This window comes from Podarcis muralis, chromosome 2 (genome assembly GCF_964188315.1).
Source record: "Podarcis muralis chromosome 2, rPodMur119.hap1.1, whole genome shotgun sequence".
Taxonomy (NCBI): domain Eukaryota; kingdom Metazoa; phylum Chordata; class Lepidosauria; order Squamata; family Lacertidae; genus Podarcis; species Podarcis muralis.
The window spans coordinates 82,745,123-82,764,419 of record NC_135656.1 but is presented as its reverse complement, the minus strand read 5'-3'; the positions used below and the strand labels follow the sequence as shown (position 1 = coordinate 82,764,419).

Below are 19,297 nucleotides of genomic sequence, written 5' to 3'. Positions count from 1 at the left end.
AAGGAGAAGTGTACCTTGACTACAGAAAGCCACATATCCTTGTGGGCCGAGAATCCATGCAGCATGAGCACAGAGGGACGGTGGCCAGGCCTCCCTCGGTAGGAGTAGCAGAACTGGTAGTCGTCGTAGTTCACGTATCGAACTTGCATGCCCAGGGCGCGGCGCCAGTACCTGACAGCAGCAGGGGCAGGACAAAGGAGAAGGGTTGCAACGCAGCAGCCTCAGCACAAGAGCAAAGCATTTCTGCAACCAATGCAAATCAGCACTGCCTGCTCCCCCCGCAGCGTGACTGCCACACTTGAACTTGTTTTTTAGGAAGACCCGGTGTCAGACAGGCAGTCTCCTCCAGCCCTACCTGGTAATTGTACCTGGAACTTTCCATATGTGAAGCAGACTCTCCACCCTGAGCTACAGCCCCTGGCATCCCATGCCTTCCTTCCCACAAGGTTGTGAAATCACAACGTGACCCTCTCCCACTTTCCCTTGCGCCAATCTTTTTCACAGTTCTCCCTTTACTGAAACAACCAGAGCCGCCTCTCTAATCCCTTTGTAACAATTTCCCCTGCTTAGGCATTTAAAATAGCTTTACTGATTGATGAACCTTCCTGGCAAGCAATTTATCCCCACTCAGAAACGAACCAATGACATCTGCGCCCATGGGGAGCTAATCCTCCGAGTCAGCCAGAGTAACCGGGGTAATAAAGGCCTGCCTAGCAACAGGCGAAAAAGGCATGCTTTTGGTAATAAGATAATGCAGAATTCTCCCAGCAGCATTTACATTAATGGAACAGCCACAGCAATAACCATCTGTACAGGAAGGGATCTAAAAATCCCAGTTAAGAAAGATTATGCATCTATACATACATATGTAGACTTAGTAGCCCCTCTATGAGCATAATAAGGAAGCTGTAAGGCAGGGAGGAACTTTTGGTCCTCCAGATGTTGTTGGACTCCAGTTCCCATCATCCCTGACCATGCTGGCTGGGGCTGATGGGAGTTGGAGTCCAACAACATCTGGAGGGCCAAAGATCCCCTAGTCTAGTATTAATGAGTGTGTGTGCGACTCCACTAACCTACAACATACATACACTAATACACTACAACTGTTATGGTTGGCTCAGCAGTTGAACACCTTCTTTACATGCAGAAGGTCCCTAGCTCCATCCCTGGAACCTCCAGTTTAAAAAGGAGGAAAGGCAGCAGTTGCTCAGAAAGACTCTACCTGATGCCCTGGACAGCTGCTACCAGGCAGAGTAAAAAATACATGTATTTTAAGAAGTACGTTGGCCTTGTGTTTTATGTTACGGCATTTTAGTGTACATTGCCATATTTATAAAGGTAAAGGTACCCCTGCCCATACGGGCCAGTCGTGACCGACTCTGGGGTTGCGTGCTCATCTCGCTTAAGAGGCCGGGAGCCAGCACTGTCCGGAGACACTTCCGGGTCACGTGGCCAGCGTGACGAAGCTGCTCCGGCGAGCCAGCACCAGCTCAGCGCACGGAAATGACGTTACCTTCCCGCTATAAAGCGGTACCTATTTATCTACTTGCACTTAAGGGTGCTTTCGAACTGCTAGGTGGGCAGGAGCTGGGACCGAACGATGGGAGCTCACCCCGCCACGGGGATTCGAACCGCTGGCCATACGATCGGCAAGTCCTAGGCACTGAGGTTTTACCCACAGCGCCACCATATAAATTAAGTAAATCAATATCCTGGGTTAGATTGACAAGTAGTTTGACTTAGTGAAAGGCACCTTCCTGTGCTGCTATGAGGAGGCTGTATGCACAGATGAAGCCTTCAGGAGGTGGTCGGGGGAAAAGACTGTGAACTTGCTGTCTATATGCTTGATCACCCAACACCACAGGTATGGTAGGAGCGCATAAGTGTTTCATACTTCCATGCCATGCCTAGAGATGAGCCAGTTCAGCTGAATATGTGAAGCAGGCTTAGAAACAAACACTATCTGATCAGCAATGGTGATGAGAAAAGGCTTCGTTATCCTCTTGGCCAGCTTAAGGCAGTCCGAGTTTAGTGGACAAGTTGAAGGAGCTCCGTGCTCCCAAATGGTTCTAAGTCAGTCTTCGTCAACCTGACGCCCTCCAGATGTTTTGGACTTCAACTCCCATCAGCTCCTGCACAGCTGGAGAGCATCAGGTTGGCCAAAGCTGTTCTACATGCACACCAGGCTTTGTCCAATTACCTCTTCCAACTGTGAACTAACAGTGCTACATTGGACGCCACTGCCAAAGGGGACCTTTGACTTTTGGGGAGTTGCTGTATGAAGCAGGAGTCTAAACAACAGAAGGATCAAGGAAAGGAAGCCTTTGCAACTACTGCTCATTCAGAAGTTAAGAACTATTGATCATTCAGTTTCTGGCAACGCCCACAATTCAATGGTGGTTGTTATCGTAGCCCCTCCGGGGGCTTTGAAGGAGTTCAGGCAGGGGAAAGGAAGGGAATGAGGCATAAACCCTCCTGATGTTTCCCAGTGGGGTCTAGGAAGTTCACTGCAACCTGCAGTGTCACACAATCCCGTGTCTGCCACTTTGGAAAGCAGAACGGGAGCGATCTTGGAGTGTGCCCCCACCATGGATGAGCCTCTGTTATGGCATGATTTGTGGAAGGTTACTCCTCAATCTGGATAATTGGCGTTAATCAAGAGGTGCTCCCGAAACATGTGCAATCAATCAGCTGCCGAAAGAACTGGGACTGGTTTTTAAATAAAAAAAATTTAAGGACGGTTGATCATTCACTCTAATTGTGGCAAACGTTTTGGGAAGTACATAGGCTTTCTAGGAAGGCAACACCCATCAGACCCAGGACTCTGAATAACTTACCAGTAGTATATTCTGATCAGTGCTGAAGGCCACAGAAGAAAGGATGCCACAAATGCCAAAATTGGGATAGCCAGCGTGCCTCCCGCTATTACAAACATGTTCAACACATCAAGGTCCATTTTGTTCTCTTGGTGGCTCTAGCTCAGCTGCAAAGATAGATTTAAAAAACGGTCAGTTATAAGCACTGGAAATCATGAACAAGAGGCAGAAGGCAAGCATATCCCAGGATGCAACGGATACTTTTCCAGACCACAAACAATGCTTTGAAACCCTGCCCTACCCTTGCAAATCCCCCCTGGACTCCTTCCAGACCATGTCTCACCATTTGTGCTCTAAGACCAAATGCAACTGCATCAAAGAAAGGAGATGGGAGAGAGTCAGTGGCTGTAGAGAAAAAAAGGATGGGAGGTATTCATTCTTCCTTTCATTCCCTCTCCCTGTGGCCTCTGATGGTACTGGAGGCAAGAGGGAAATACTTCTCTGGCTCAGATTTTGGTCCGAGCCAGAGAAGAACTCCAGAGTCTGGTACTTCAGGTGAGCACAGTGAGCCCGACTCAAATCTCCACATCTAGAAACGCAAATCTTGATAACATCACTAATTTCATTCCACCAGGCTGCAGCTGAGGGAAAGGTGAGGCAGCAAAGCCCAACCAGCACAGTTGGAATCGACTGCCATTTAGCAACTCCTGACCTCAAACTGTCTCCTGAAGTGAATATTCCCCCAGGTCATCAAACACCTGCACCATGGAACAGTGCAAAAGAAGGCTTGGATTTGAAGGGTTTGTAAGAAAGGATTGCAGGTTTACCAGTCAGTGGGTGATGTAGGAGGAGCACCACCACCTGTAGTCCTCTAAGCCCCACAGCACCTTAATTATTCTCTCTCTTTCCTAGCGCAAAGTGCTTGGAAAGAAAGGGAAAGCGTTAAAGGGCCTGAGGAACCCAGAGTCCTGAAGGTGGCAATGCTTCTCCTCCATTGCTGCCAGCCCACAGCAGTGAAAGCAGAGGTATCTCCAAGGCTCCACTACTCTGGATGGGTGGTGACAGCAGCAAGAGGACAGCAATGAAAGAGAAGGAACAACACCTGCACTAGTCTAGGCTCCCTGGTTTGAGTTCTGCCCTCACCACTCATTCAGTAAAGCCTAAGCAAAGGGACTTCCCTTCCCAGTGCTTCTGGGCCTCTCCTAGAGCCAGACTTGATCCAAGAGGGAATGGAGAGAAGATGATGTGGAAGCAGAGGCTGAAGCTATCTCACCCAGAGAGTCTATTTACCATGTAAAGTAAGTAAGACCCCTCACCCCCAAAATATATATTAAAGAAGAGGCCAATGTCAGCCATATTTAGCTCCAGCATTTGCCTGACCATGCCAATGCTGACACCACACATGGAATTGGCATATGGATTTTCTTCTGCTTCTGCTTCTTCCCCTTTCCTTTTGTATCCCATCCACTACACAGTAAGCCATTTCTGTATTATAATATATAAACTGCCCATGACAATCTGACAGAAAACCATTCTATAAAAATAGTCAATACACGAAATATTTGTGAAGCAGCAGAGCTTTGAAACAGTAAACTCACATTGCCCTGTTCCAAAGGTGTTAATTTAAGTTTCTATGACATCAGTCAACAAAACTTCTCTCAAGCTTTACCATGGCATAACCATTTTTAACATCTCTCTGCAAACGGCTTGTGTTCCATCATGTTTTAATGCAGCCACCATTGTCCCAGTCCCAAAGAAAACAGCAACTAACTGCCTAAAGGACTACAGACCTATTGCATTAACATCTGTAGTGATGAAATGCTTCGAGAGATTGGTCCTTCAACACCTTAGGACATGTTTTCCTTCGGATTTTGATAAACTTCAGTTCGCTTATAGGAGAAATAGGTCAACAGATGATGCCATAGCTACAGCCTTTCACCTTGCAACGAGTCATCTGGAGAAACCGGGGAATTACGTTAGAATGTTGTTTATTGATTATAGCTCGGCTTTTAATACCATCCTTCCGGACATTCTTATCAAAAAGCTGATGGAACTAGACAACAACAACAACAAATGTTTATTCGGCTTTACGCCCATCATGAAGCACAACACAACATAACAAATCAAATAAAACAGCGGACTCATACAAACCACAAGTAGTATAACACAGTTCGCAACTCATAAGGACGGATATTAGCCATTCATAAAAAAAAAGTTTAAGATTAAGATTAAAAAAATTTGGCACTACACTAAAAACAATATCTGATGTCATTATAGAAAATTCTTATGACTATCAATAATCAGCTAACATTCCGTTCCGTCTCTTGTACGAGAGGACGGCTGTTAGGAATTTAGCAACCTGTAGGGTAATATAAGGATCCACATCTTGAAGTACCCAGGCAAGCTGTAGGTCTACTGGTTTGTCAGCCATAGGCTGGATTATGGGGTTTAATATACTAGCACGGGCTGAACTGTACAAAGGGCAGATAAACATAACATGATGTAGAGATTCAGATGTTTTCATTTCACAAGCACACATTGAAGGGACTTGGCCCTTAGTGGATCTATGTCTCAGCACGTTTGTTGGAAAGACATTGAACCTAGCTCTAATGAAGGCATATCAGTGAGACGCGGCCATAAGCGATGTTAAGTAGGACGGAGCGCGGTAGATAGGGGTTATGCCGAAATTTAATGGCGAGCAGGCTCCACCACCAGCTACGAAATTTTGGTATAGCTCCGCATCATCCAGCCTTTGATTTATACACCTTTTTGCCACATTTAGATCCAGTTTGAGCAATTCAGTGGGCGAGATCTCATAGGACAGCAATTTGGCATGGATTTTTCCTGACCACAAATTTGTGAAGTCATCCCGCCACATGCATTGAATTAGATAGTGGTTCGGGAGTTTATGCCATAGGGATATCCAATAGATCAAAACTCTCCTCCATATGACTAGCTCCACTGAGGGGATCTTAATTTCTAAGCGAATGGCCGCATTACTTACGCATGTTGGTAATTTTAAAAGTCGGCGTAAGAATTGGCTTTGAAGTGTCTCTAAAGGTGAGAGGTTTGCAAAGGCAGCCCATAAAGGAGCAGCATAGGCCATTGTGGCCATCACTTTGATGCTATACACTTTCAAGGCCGCAGGGATGAATAAGGCCCCCTCAGAGTAGAAAAAACGGAGGAGGGAGTGTGATAGGGCTTTTGTCTTGTTTTGAAGATATTCAACGTGCGCTTTCCACCCTAAATTATATTGAAAATAAATTCCTAAGTATTTAAATTTATGTACTTGTTCGATTTTCGTGTCCTCCAGCTTCCAAGAATAAAGTTTTCGACTCCTTGAAAATATCAGTACTTTAGACTTGGTGTGGTTGATAGACAGATGATTAGAATGGCAATATGTCGCAAAAATCTTTAATGCCCTCCTTAAACCCACTCTAGAGTAAGAGAGTAGTACCGCATCATCTGCGTAGAGAAGTAAAGGACAACGGTAATCAGCTATGCGAGGGGTGTGGATAAATTTTTGTGCGACGGCTAATGGGTTCCTCAGATCACTGATAAATAAGTTAAAAAGAAGCGGCGCTAAAATACAACCCTGGCGTACACCCTCATTTACTGGCACTGGGTTAGTCAGGTCTCCAGCAGGGGATAATCTCACCCTGGCCACGGACCCGGCATGAAGTTGGGAGATAAGCCACAGGAGCCTTCTATCTATTCCCAAACAGGCAAGTTTATCCCATAGCAATTTCCTCGGAATACTATCAAACGCAGCTTTCAAATCTATGAAAGCTGCGCAAAGTTGGCCCCGTCGAGGTATCGAGTATTTCCGGGCTAAGTGATAAAGAATAATTGCCTGGTCTGTTGTGGATCGGTTTGATCTAAATCCAGCTTGCTCATGTCCAATCAGGTCAGCCTCAACTGACCACTTCATCAACCTTGTCAGCAAAAAACGGGCATATATTTTCCCAATGGATGATAGCAGACTGATATTCCGATAGTTCCCTGGGTCACCGGGAGGGCCTTTTTTGTAGATAGGAATTATAATGTCCTCCTTCCACGTTCCTGGTATTACGCCCGTGGCATTTATTGCGTCGAACGTTTTAGCTAAGATCCCTGCCCACCATGCAGAATGAAGCTTTATGGCCTCAACTGGGACCAAATCTGGCCCAGGGGCCTTACCAGTTTTCAGCTCAGCTATCAATTCTAGGATTTCAGCAGGGGATGGAACTAGACCTTTCTTCTACCATCTGTGACTGGATTAAAGACTTTCTGAAGGATCGGACACAAACAGTGAGGATTGGGCCTGTTACATCAGTGAGGATTGGGCCTGTTAAGAGATTGAGTGTTTGGGGGGGGAGGCTTGGTTAATTTCATTGTACACAGGTTGTACATTGACAATAAAGGTATTCTATTCTATTCTATTCTATTCTATTCTATTCTATTCTATTCGCATACATTTTGCCCCAGTTCACAAAGAATTTCCTAGAGCAGCCTTTCCCACCCAGATGCGCTCCAGATTTTGCTGAACTGATTTTGTATGACCATTGACCATGTTCTCTGGCACTGATGGGAGATGGAGTCCAACCCCACCTGGAAGGGCAGTGGGTTCTCTACCCACAATTTAAATACTACATCACAAGCGGAAATTCAACAAGTGTCGCTTTCTCCACCACAGAGATCGCATAAAGCTGCATTCCTAAAATATCTTCCCCAGAGCATAAATAAGGCCCCAAACCTACAAGCACATTTTATATAAAAACGCAATTCACAGTGTGAATATTCACAATGTGAATATTCTCAATCACAATTTCAATGAAGCATCTGGAAATTAAATACAGTGGTGCCCCGCAAGACGAAATTAATTCGTTCCGCAATTTTTGTCGTCTAGCGAATTTTTCGTCTTGCGAAGCACGAAATCCCATAGGAATGCATTGAAAATCAATTAATGCGTTCCTATGGTCAAAAAAAGTCCAAACAAAGCCAAATTTGGTACAACAACAGTTTATTAACTGCTCTTTAAAGTCACACATACTGTAAAGAGCAGTTCAAAAATTGAAGGGAAAATAAATTAACTTTATAAACAAAACATGTCTTTGTTTTTAGACAAAGAAAACAAAGTCGCGAGACGTTTTCGTCTTCCGAAGCAAGCCCATAGGGGAAATTCGTCTTGCGAGGCAAATCGAAAACGGAAAAACCTTTCGTCTAGCGAGTTTTTTGTCTTGCGAGGCATTCGTCTTGCGAGGTACCACTGTACACAATGCTGCTTACTCAAGTATTATTAATCAGAACTGATTAAGGAAACACAGAAATGTCAGACATTTTCTTCAAACAATCTCCCTCTGGACACATTGAAGTTTCTTATTTTGAAATAAAATTCCCTCTAGATTTATGTTAAGGATACTAGGGCAGCTTTTATGAGCTGGAAACACAAAAAAGACTCAGAAAACAATTGGTGCAACCCTTACCACACAAGCCAACAGCTAACCATGCCAGCTCATCTTTTTATCAAAACCATATCTCTGTCTGATGCAAGCAGCATCCAGGAGTGCTGAATGTACTATACAGAGGGTGTGACAAGTTGAGACATCCTGATCACTATGAATGGCCAACTGGAGAGTTGCAATAGACAGGAACAAAACAATGCTAACCCTTCATAGATTGTGGGAATTCCTCTTCAGGAAGTGAGCACTCCAGCTCTGGGGAAGCAACAGAGAAGCAGTTTGAAACTAGTTTGCAGTTTGAATGAAGAGTGGAAACTAGGAGACTGAGAATTAAGGATTGCCTGAAAGTGAAGCATCTTGAAGTGCAGAATCTTCTCTCTTTCTCTCTGGAAATCTGGTACAGGACGAGTAGATCTGCTTGCCTGCATATACTTTATAGGCAACTGCTTGCTTCTACTTTGCCACTGTGTGGATATTTCCAAATGGAGCAAAGGCTACAAGCATCTCACTGCTCAGAAATGGGGAATACATAGTAACAGACCAGAGATAGCTAAATGAGGTATAATACATTTCACACCTGAAAGTAGCCTCAACTCAGAATACATTCTGAAGGCACCATGTACGCACACAGGAGATGCATCTAACTTGTGATGGGCAGAACTCAGCTATTGCCTCCCTGATGATTCCTCTGAATGTTTCCTCTTCTCACTTCTTCTACCAAAATTTTCTTCAATCTACGAGCACCAAGGTACATCATTCTACAACTCTGACCAATAAGTGCAGAGTATTTTTCATTGCAGTCAGCAGATTCTTGTTCAGTGCACCTCCCCCCCTCCTTCTCTCTCTCAGGATGCATTACATAATCTACATAGCAAATTTCTTCAAGGGATGTTCAGCAAACTGAAGATAAATGGCAGCATCCAGAAATGCTGGGGCAGCAGGCCAGATTAAAATGCTTGCAGTTGCGATAACTGCAGGTAACTGCCTGTCTTGCTCAGAGAGAGTAAAGCAGGGATGTTACAGGAGATGAACAGGATCACGGAAGAAACTTCAGACCCAAAGAAAGTGTATTGAGGAGAAGCAGCCATAAAGTTCTGTACTGGGCAGATCTTTTCCACATGTTCATGCACATTTCCAGCTTTACAAATCAAGAGTGGAACACATGTGGGGCACCAGATGCTGCTGAAGTCCAGTTCCCAGCAGCCCAGCCAGCATGGCCAATGGTCTATGGATGATGATAGTAGACGTTCAACATCTGGAGGGTCACAGGTTTCACATCCCTGTTATAAACAAGCACTGGCTGCATATGAAGCACACTGGATATTAGCAAAGCTTTAAGTTAGGTATGCAAGTAGATTTTACCAGCATATAACTAACAAGCATTTTCTGGAACAGAGTAGATCAACAGGGAAAACTTCAAGACAAATCCCACAATCTGCAGTTCAGAGAAATGTCAACTTTTGAAAAAGTATTGGAATGAAGACTTGGCAAGCATAGCAAATTGCAGGTATCAATAAACCAGGGTTTTCCCCCTATTTACTAATAATTACTTTTATTGACAACATGTTTCCCACCCAACTGCTATCTTCTAATTATGAAGGCCCCAAACCATTCTTCTTACATGACAGGTTCAGTTGAACACCTTCCCCCAAAAAGTATGGCCTTTAAGACTTGGAGTACAGAAGCTCAAGTGATGTAACTAAGCGGCACATGGCAATCCCTGGTCCGTGAAAAGGATCTAGGGGTCTTGGTGGACCACAAGCTTAACATGAGTCAGCAGTGCGACGTAGCAGGAAAAGAAGCTAATGCTATTCTAGGCTGCATCAATAGAAGTGTAGTGTCCAAGGGAACTTCAAAGGAAGTAATAGAACCTTGGTCAGACCACATCTGGAATATTGTGTCCAATTCTGGGCACCACAATTTAAGAAGGCTGTTGACAGGCTGGAACGTGTGCAGAGGAGGGCAACCAAGATAATTAAGGGTCTGGAAACTAAGCCTTACAAGGACCACTTGAAGGAGCCGGGTATGTTAAGCCTGGAAAAGAGGAGACTGAGAGGAGATATGATTGTTGTTGTTGTTGTTTAGTCGTTTAGTCGTGTCCGACTCTTCGTGACCCCATGGACCAGAGCACGCCAGGCACCTCTGTCCTCCACTACCTCCCGCAGTTTGGTCAAACTCATGCTGGTAACCTCGAAAACACTATCCAACCATCTCGTCCTCTGTCGCCCCCTTCTCCTTGTGCCCTCCATCTTTCCCAGCATCAGTGTCTTCTCCAGGGAGTCTTCTCTTCTCATGAGGTGGCCAATGTACTGGAGCCGCAGCTTCACGATCTGTCCTTCCAGTGAGCACTCAGGGCTGATTTCCTTAAGAATGGATGCGTTTGATCTTCTTGCAGTCCATGGGACTCTCAAGAGTCTTCTCCAGCACCATAATTCAAAAGCATCAATTCTTCGGCGATCAACCTTCTTTATGGTCCAGCTCTCACTTCCATATGATAGGAGATAGGATAGCTATGATATGATAGCTATCTTCAAATATCTTAAGGGAAGAGGGGACATGCTCGTTTTCTGCTGATCTGGCGGGTAGGACTTGAACCAATGGCTTCAAGTTACAAGAAAGGAGATTCCGACTAAACATTTGGAAAACCTTTCAGACAGTAAGAGCTGTTTGGCAGTGGAACAGATTCCCACGAGAGGTGGTGGACTCTCCATCTTTGCAGTTTTTTAAGCAAAGGTTGGATGGCCATCTGTCATGGATGCTTTAGCCAAGATTCTTGCATTGCAAGGGGTTGGACAAGATGACCCTTGTGTACCTTCCAGCTCTAAGATGACAGGGGCCAGCAACCTTTTTCAGCCATGGGCCGGTCCACCGTCCCTCAGACCATGTGGTGGGCCAGACTATATTTTGAAAAAAATAATGAATGAATTCCTGTGCCCCACAAATAACCCAGAGATGCATTTTAAATAAAAGGACACATTCTACTCATGTAAAAACACGCTGATTCCTGGACCATCCACAGGCCAGATTGAGAAGGCGATTGGGCTGCATCCAGCCCCCAGGCCTTAGGTTGCCTACCCCTGTTCTACGATATCCTCATAGAAGCTCCTTTCTACACCTTTTTCAAGCTGTGCAGTATTCTTCTCGAATTACAGTGATGAGAACTGGTCACATATTCCAAGCACTGTTGCACCACAGATTTGTATAAGGGCATCGTGACATTGGCAGATTTATTTTCAACTATTTCCCTAATGATCTCCACTATAAGAGCTCGCTTTTTTCACAGCAGCCACACATAGGGCCAATGTTTTCCTTGAGCCACCTACCACAACCCAAAGAACTCTTTCCTGGTCAGTTGCTGCCAGCTCAGATCCCATCAGCATATCTGCAAAGTTCGGATTTAAATTTTTTTGCCCCAGTGTGCATCACTTTACATTTGCTTACACTGACTCACATTTGCCATTTTAACATCCTTTCCTCTGGTTTGGAACAATCCTTTGGGAGCTCCTTAGAACTGTAAAGTTGGAAGGGACCACAAGGGTCATCTAGTCCAATGCCCTGCAATGCAGGAATCTTTTGCCCAACATGGGGCTCAAACCTACAGTCCCAAGAGTAAGAGCCTCATGCTCTACCGACTGCGCCATAATTCTTGCTGTCCCTTTTTCTTTTTTACTACCTTAAATAATTTGGTGGCTTTGCCATTTCACAGCTTACCCCTAACCCCATCCTCCAGCATCCACTATCAAATCCAACTGGTATCCTTCATGCAACCTCACAACAAACAGTTACAACATACCAGTTTACTGATCTTCCTATTTAGCAAAGATCTGACCGTCCTCCCTAAAACCTTTCTATGAAAGAGATTTGTCCCTGTGCACAGTTCTAGTCCAATTTAGACTCCCTTGGAGATCTGCCTTCAAAACATTTCCACCAGTTGGCAGGTCTTGATGTAGCTGTACTTACCTGTAGCTGGGCTTTTAAGAACCATTTGATCTGCAGCACGTAGCAAGTGCTCACGCTTATCTTGCTGGTTCTCTGCAACTCAAGCCGCTTTTAAAGGCGCATAAGGAGGCCACGGCAGGTTCCCCCCTCTCCCCTAGTAGCTGGCAATCCTACGCACAGGAGTAAGAGCCAAGGAATAATTGGAAATCCCAATCCTCTAGTAATTGCTTCATCTCCTGGGACCTTTCAAATAGCCACCTACACCCTACTGAAATTTCTTCATCTACACACACCTTAAAAGTTCAGGAGCCCTGTCCTCTTTTCTCACCTGGGTCCCCTACTGCTTAATCTGAAATTCAAGCATGCAACCTTTTAATCTTTTTTCGCAGGAAGCTTCTCACAAGGGATTTGGGGCAGACATTGGCTCTGGAATTCAACTGTTCTCTTCTTATAGCTCAGCGGCAGAGCACCTGCTTTGCATTCAGAAGGTTCCTGGTCCAACCTCAGGCATCTCCAGGTAAGGCTGGCAGAGATCTCCAAGCTGAATTCCTGGAGGGCCACTGCCAGGTAGCCATCATTAATGCCACTGGGTGAGATGAACCAAGGGTCTGACTCACAACAAAGTAGCTTCCTATGTTCTTATCAGGAGGCTTATTCTGCCATATTTGTTTTTAGCACTGTAATTTTTACATATTCTAACAACTGATCGTAGAATTGTAGAGTTGGAAGGGACCATGAGGGTCATCTAGTCCAGTGTTTCCCAACCTTGGGCCTCCAGCTGTTTTTGGACTACAACTCCCATCATCCCTAGCTAGCAAGACCAGTGGTCAGGGATGATGGGAATTGTAGTTCAAAAACAGCTGGAGGCCCAAGGTTGGGAAACACTGATCTAGTCCAACCCCCTGCAATGCAGGAATCTTTTGCCCAACGTGGGGCTCGAACCCACGACCCTGAGATTAAGGGTCTCATGCTCTACCGAATGAGCTATCCAGGACTATTGTTTACATTGTGCACAGCACTGGGATCCTTTACGAGGAAGGGTGGTATATAAATGGAATACTTATTAATGATCAAAACTTAAAATATGAATCCTTCAGATGTTAACTCAGCATTTTCAACTTAGGTTTGTATTTCTAGCTACTAACATGTAGGTTTGGGAATGAATTTTGTACAAGAAATTTGTTTTGTTTTGTTTTGCCTTTCTCAGAGAAACTTGAGGCATACAGAAGACTGTGCAACTTCAGATATGGTAGCTCACTGAGTGACCTTGGGCCAATCACAGTCTCTCAGCTCAACCTACCTCGTAAGACTCTGGTGAAGATAAAGTGGGGAAAGGAGAACCATGGGCACCACTTTGAGCTTCTTGTGGGGGGGAGGTGATATAAAATATGTAATAATAATAATAATAAATAAAGCACTCCTGGAATTGGATGTTGTCTCCTCTGGCTTCCTGTTGGTGAAATGCTATTACAGTGGTACCTTGGGTTACGAACTTAATTCGTTCTAGAGGTCCGTTCTTAACCCGAAACCGTTCTTAACCTGAGGCAAACTTTCACTAATGGGGCCTCCCACTGCTGCCGTGCCACCGGCACGCAATTTCCATTCTCATCCTGGGGCAAAGTTCGTAACCCGAGGTACTACTTCTAGGTTAGCGGAGTTTGTAACCCGAAGTGTTTGTAACCTGAGGTACCACTGTATAAGGAAATCATGTGGATTAATCTCTGGCTCCTTGATTGTTAACAAGTTTCTGACTATAAAAAGCCACCTCATCCTTTGCCAGATAAGCCTGGCTTCGTCTACTCTGACTGCAAGGGGGTCTTTTCCAGTCCTGCAACATTTTTAGATAAATCAATCCATTTTTATTTCTTTTCTATTCTTTTTTTTTTTAAGTATATTGTTTCAAAAAATTAAGTGCGTGCTTCTTGGCTCGACACCCATCTGATTAATAGTCTCTCTTCCCTTTTGCAAAAATGAAGCTGTACGTCACAGTCCTCTTTGCACAGTGCAGTGAGCAACATATAACCAAACAAATCCTCCCTGACATATTAAGCTTTCTCGGCCGCATCCAATATTTCCTCTAGTCTTCTCGGGACTGGCGTGGTCCTCCATTAAAGTCTCAAAGCATCAAGCGGCAAAACCTTCCTGCCCTCCAGTCATGGCTTCAGAATAGAACGTTCTTAAAGTATTAATAAAAAAGGAGGCAGTGCGAGAAAGTACATTATTTTACTGCTTTCGTATTAGAACGCTGGGCTGAAATTGTGGCACTCTCACAGCTAAAAGGCTAGATCAGGGTAGCAAATGTGGCATCCTCCACTGTGCCATAAGAATTCCAGACATATCTGCGTTAGGCCTGGCATATATCAAAGTTCACATCTGAGTTTAGGAAGATATAAAGGCCGGCTCTATCATTAGGCACAGGTCACCTCAGGCAGTAGATTCTGGGATGCAGGGGGCAGCAGTGCCAGTCACTCCTTCTAAGCCATTCTCCTGTTAGAGGACAACAAAAAATAAATGTGTGCATCATGCAGTGTGTTCTGTCCCCACCCCCCAAGCTAGACAGGTGCCCTCAAGTACATGGAGGGTGCTGTCCCATTATAAATGCTGAAGTAAGAATCAATGGCTAGCCTGTTCAGCTTCTATAGGGAGACACTGCATTGTCCTTTGCCCCATGCAGCAATTGCCTTGCGTTGACACTGGAAGGTTCCTTCCCCCCTTCAGCTATCATATGTGGCATGGATTCCTGGCTGGCATCACCCAGAGCCATTTGCTCTGCAGGCTTCTTTTGGCAAGGTAGCTGCTTTCTACTTGTGGTCTGCTGGCCACAGTGGCGGGACATGAGCACAACAGTTTCTCTCCCCACTGGTGTTTCCTAGCAATCAGTATTCAGGGTCACGCTGCCTGGTTACTCTCACAATCCCTGGTTACTATCAGCAGCAGTGGTGGCATAATTGGTGTATGCCGAAAATCAGCTTCACTGCCTCTCCAATATTTTGCCACTGGAAGAACCACATTACAGTGGTACCTCGGGTTAATTCGTTCTGGAGGTCCATTCTTAACCTGAAACTGTTCTTAACCTGAGGTACCACTTTAGCTAATGGGGCCTCCTGCTGCTGCCGTGTGATTTCTGTACTCATCCTGAAGCAAAGTTCTTAACCTGAGGTACTACTTCCGGGTTAGTGGAGTCTGTAACCTGAACCGTCTGTAACCCAAGGTTACAGCAATAAAAGGTAAAAGTTAAAGGACCCCTGGATGGTTAAGTCCAGTCAAAGGTGACTATGAGGTGCGGCACTAATCTCACTTTCAGGCCGAGGGAGCCAGCATTTGTCCACAGACAGGTTTCCGGGTCATGTGGCCAGCATGACTAAACCGCTTCTGGTGCAATGGAACACCGTGACGGAAACCAGAGCATACAGAAACGTCGTTTACCTTCCCGCCACAGTGCTACCTGTTTATCTACTTGCACTGGTGTGCTTTTGAACTGCTAGGTTGGAAGAAACTGGGACAGAGCAACAGGAACTCACCCTGTCATGGGGATTCGAACCACCGACCTACTGATCGGCAAGCCCAAGAGGCTCAGTGGTTTAGACCACATCGCCGCCCGTGTCCCAATTGACCTTTACCTATTACAGCAATACTTCCACACAGCAATAAAGGCAAATGGATATGGCTTTGCAGACACAAGCCAGTCCAACGTGTGTCTACAGGCCCACCATATTTAGCAATGCATACGTTGTTGCTCATACTTGATGTAAATACCCCCCTCAGTGACTGCTTGCGCAGAAGGGGAAGCAGCTCGAGTTTTTAAAAATGGGGAGGAGATGGAAGAACATACCCATTTTTACATCCACACTATGAAATTAGTTTCTTCAGCTTTAAAGCAAGTACAGTGGTACCTCGAGTTAAGAACTTAATTCATTCTGGAGGTCTGTACTTAACCTGAAACTGTTCTTAACCTGAAGCACCACTTTAGCTATTGGGGCCTCCTGCTGCCGCCGTGCTGCCGGAGCACGATTTCTGTTCTCATCCTGAAGCAAAGTTCTTAACCCGAGGTAATATTTCTGGGTTAGTGGAGTCTGTAACCTGAAGCGTATGTAACCTGAAGCGTATGTAACACGAGGTACCACTGTATAAGGAAACAGAATTGGGGGGGTTGGAATTCATGCAACCTAAAGAACACTGGCACCAGATGGGAATTTTTGTCTCGATGCAAATAGCTACACCAGTGAGGGAGACGATTCTTACATGTGATTTACATGAAATAGTTCTCAACAAAATTTCAGGGCAATGTCATGATAATGGCTAGGGGGGATTAAACCTTTCAGGCCTGCCTGCAAGGTCCCAATCCTTCCCACCACAGTCCCCCACCACCACAGCTATTTGCATGGGGTGGGGGGGACCCACATTACTGGTTAAATGCAAAAACAAACTTTCATTTATCCCCATCAGATTTCTCCATAGCAACCTGGAGGCTCTCCTACCTAAACGATAGCAAAATCAAATATTCAGGACTTTGTATAGGACTCTCCATTTTCTCTATACCAGAAATGTACCACATACCAGGTGTTATTGCCCTTTGGTTCGGCTGTCCACAAAACACATGCCAAGTCCTTTGACAGAGCTAGGCACCCTTCAGATGCTTTTCGCATGCCAGATGGATGGCAGTGCAGGATAAGAAGCTGAAGAAAGCCTTTTTAAAAAAAGAAGACGAAGAAACGAACCTACTTTCTGCAACCAGTGCACCTTTTACACTGACATTACAGACATGGGGAAAGAAGCGGGTCACCAGGGGTCCTTCATGAGATCAGATCACACACACCTATCTTCCAGTAATCCGGAATAACCGCCGATTATCAGCACCTGATTCTGTCCTCCGAGCACTAAAGCAGATTACAGCTGCCACTCCGAGCATAAACAGACAGCAACGAACCGAGAAACAAAGGAGAGGCGAGCGTGCCTTCGAAGGAGTAACGGAGAAGGTGCCCGATTTCCTGGGGAACTTACAGAGGGATTTGGAGCCTTTCAGCCCGATACTAGAAGTCTTGCGAGTGCCACCTTGTCCAACGGGGGCTGGCTCCCTGAGGAGGATCCTAGCCGACGTGCCAAGCGACCGTGTGAATGCGCCAGAAGCGACATCGCTTCCTGGGCTGACACAGCAAAAACGTCCGCTCGCAGAGGGGACGCAAACCGGAGGATCGCTCGACCCATACATTACGCGTGGTCGGCCGGTCGGCGGAGGAGAGGGGGCTGCCTGGCCTAAAGAACGAGCGAGGAGGATAGGCGGGCCTGGGCATTTATTTTAGCCGGGGAAGCATCCTCCCTCCCTCGCCCGCCCGGCCGGCTGCCTTCGCTGCACTGGCCAGCATCCAAGTCAGGGATGCCTGTGCAAGGGCGCCCTTGGGCCACACCGGCCTGGCCCTCCGGAGTCCGACCCCCGCTGCCAACATCGTGACACAGCAGGGCCCTCTGCTCGTCGCACGGTCCCCGATCCGCCACCGGCCGGCGCCTGGGGGCGAGCCGCGCAGGAGGAGCACCGCACGCAAGCGATGCCGCAGCGCCTTCCTCCGGCTGCCCTCGCCTGCCTGCCTTGCATTCCACCGAGTCTGCTCACTCCATCGCAGCAGCAGTGAAGCGGCTGTCTTCTCTCCCCGCCGGCCTGTTAACCTCCCAGCCCCTCTCCCCACCGGCTTCCCCTCCTCCCTCTCCCCTTCCCCGGTCCCCAGCCGCTCTGCGATGCAAAAACCCCACCACCCCCACCTTGCGCCGCACCAGCTCGCTGCACCTGCTTCTTCGGCTGCGCGGCGGCGGGGGGGGGGGGGGGCGGGTTCCAACTCCGGGAATCGGTGCGCGCGCGCGCAGCGCCCCAGCACCACCACCACCACCACCACCTCGGCTCGGCCGGCCGGCGCCTTTGGCCACCACCCCCTTTCTTTTCTGTCGATTGAACCTTAAAGGCAAGGGCCGCGCGTGATTCCCCACCCTCCGACAGAAAAGGGGTTGGCTCAACGGAAGGCCCTTCCCCGCCTCCTCGCAACGACAAGGCAGGCCGAGGCCACCCAGGCGGCTTTGCGCTCGGCTTCGGAGCCAAGAGAGCTGCTCGCCCGCGCCGGACGAGGGACGGAGATGGCGAGTAAAGGCGGCGAAGGATCGGCCCGCCGCGTTCTGCACTTACTGGATTCTTGGGATGCGACCCACAATTAGTGTAGAGCCGCGGAGAGATTCGCCTTTGGCTCAAATTAAGCGGCATTTTCACACTGGCACCTTTGGGGATGCCTCCACGCCGCCCCGCCCCGAGCAATGCTCCCCCCCCCCTCATCCCTGTGCAAACGATAAAACGGAGCTAAAAATTGTTCACTTCGCACCAAAAGGTGCTTTTTCCTTCTTCAAAAAATCCAGCCCCCAAAACGCAGTTGTTATATGGGGTTTATTAGAAGCATTTACGTGCTGCTGTTTTCCTGCGCTGAAAAGTGATACAATATTATAATATAGGCTTGTGCAGTCCTGTTTTTCTAGAAAAGGAGGTGCCAGAGCTCACCACGAACTTCTCCCTTGTTCTCCTAGAGTGCCAATTCTAAGACCTGAGAAGTGCCAAAGTTGAGGTCCAGTGAGCTCCTGCTAAAAAAAAGAGAGAGAGAAAGCCCTGGGCTTGCGTATTTGTATAATACAGTAAAATATAATACAGACTTCTGTAAGGTGCCATGGGGTGCACTTTGGCACTTTTAGACCCTGGGTGCATTGCCACTTTAGATGGCAATGCACATTACTTCACATACATGGTCTCTTCCAGACAACCATAAGAACAGAAGAAGGGCTGCAGCCCATCTAGTCCAACATCCTGTTTTCAAAGCAGCCAACCAGTTGCCTGTGGAAAACCCACAAGCAGGATTCAAGCGCACTCTCCCCTCCTGTGGTTTCCAGAAACTGGTATTCTGAAGCACTGTTACCTCCAACATAGGGTCTGAAGAACAGAAGAAGAGTCCTGCTGGGTCAGGACAATGACCTCCCTACTCCAGCATCCTTTCTCACAGTGGCCAACCACACTGGATCCCCACCAACTGGTATTCTGAGGTATACCACCTCCAGTACTAGAGGTAGTACATAGCC

General features: G+C 46.7%; 1 protein-coding gene across 3 annotated transcripts in view; it reads right to left on the bottom strand.

The window, feature by feature from the left end:
* ABHD6 (abhydrolase domain containing 6, acylglycerol lipase) overlaps positions 1-18,051 on the bottom strand; it is a 33,496-nt gene extending 15,445 nt beyond the window's left edge. The window contains exons 1-3 of one of the 3 annotated variants that reach the window (XM_028719146.2): positions 17,976-18,051; positions 2,838-2,983; positions 15-171 (exon numbers count right to left, since the gene is read on the bottom strand). In XM_028719146.2, the coding sequence (XP_028574979.1) occupies positions 15-171; positions 2,838-2,956 (276 nt within the window). In that variant the 5' untranslated portion in view covers positions 2,957-2,983; positions 17,976-18,051. Of the gene's footprint in view, positions 1-14; positions 172-2,837; positions 2,984-17,197; positions 17,492-17,950 lie in introns of those variants that run through there. The other 2 variants (XM_028719144.2, XM_028719148.2) reach the window with 2 other exon arrangements.
* Between the last annotated feature and the right edge of the window lie 1,246 nt (positions 18,052-19,297).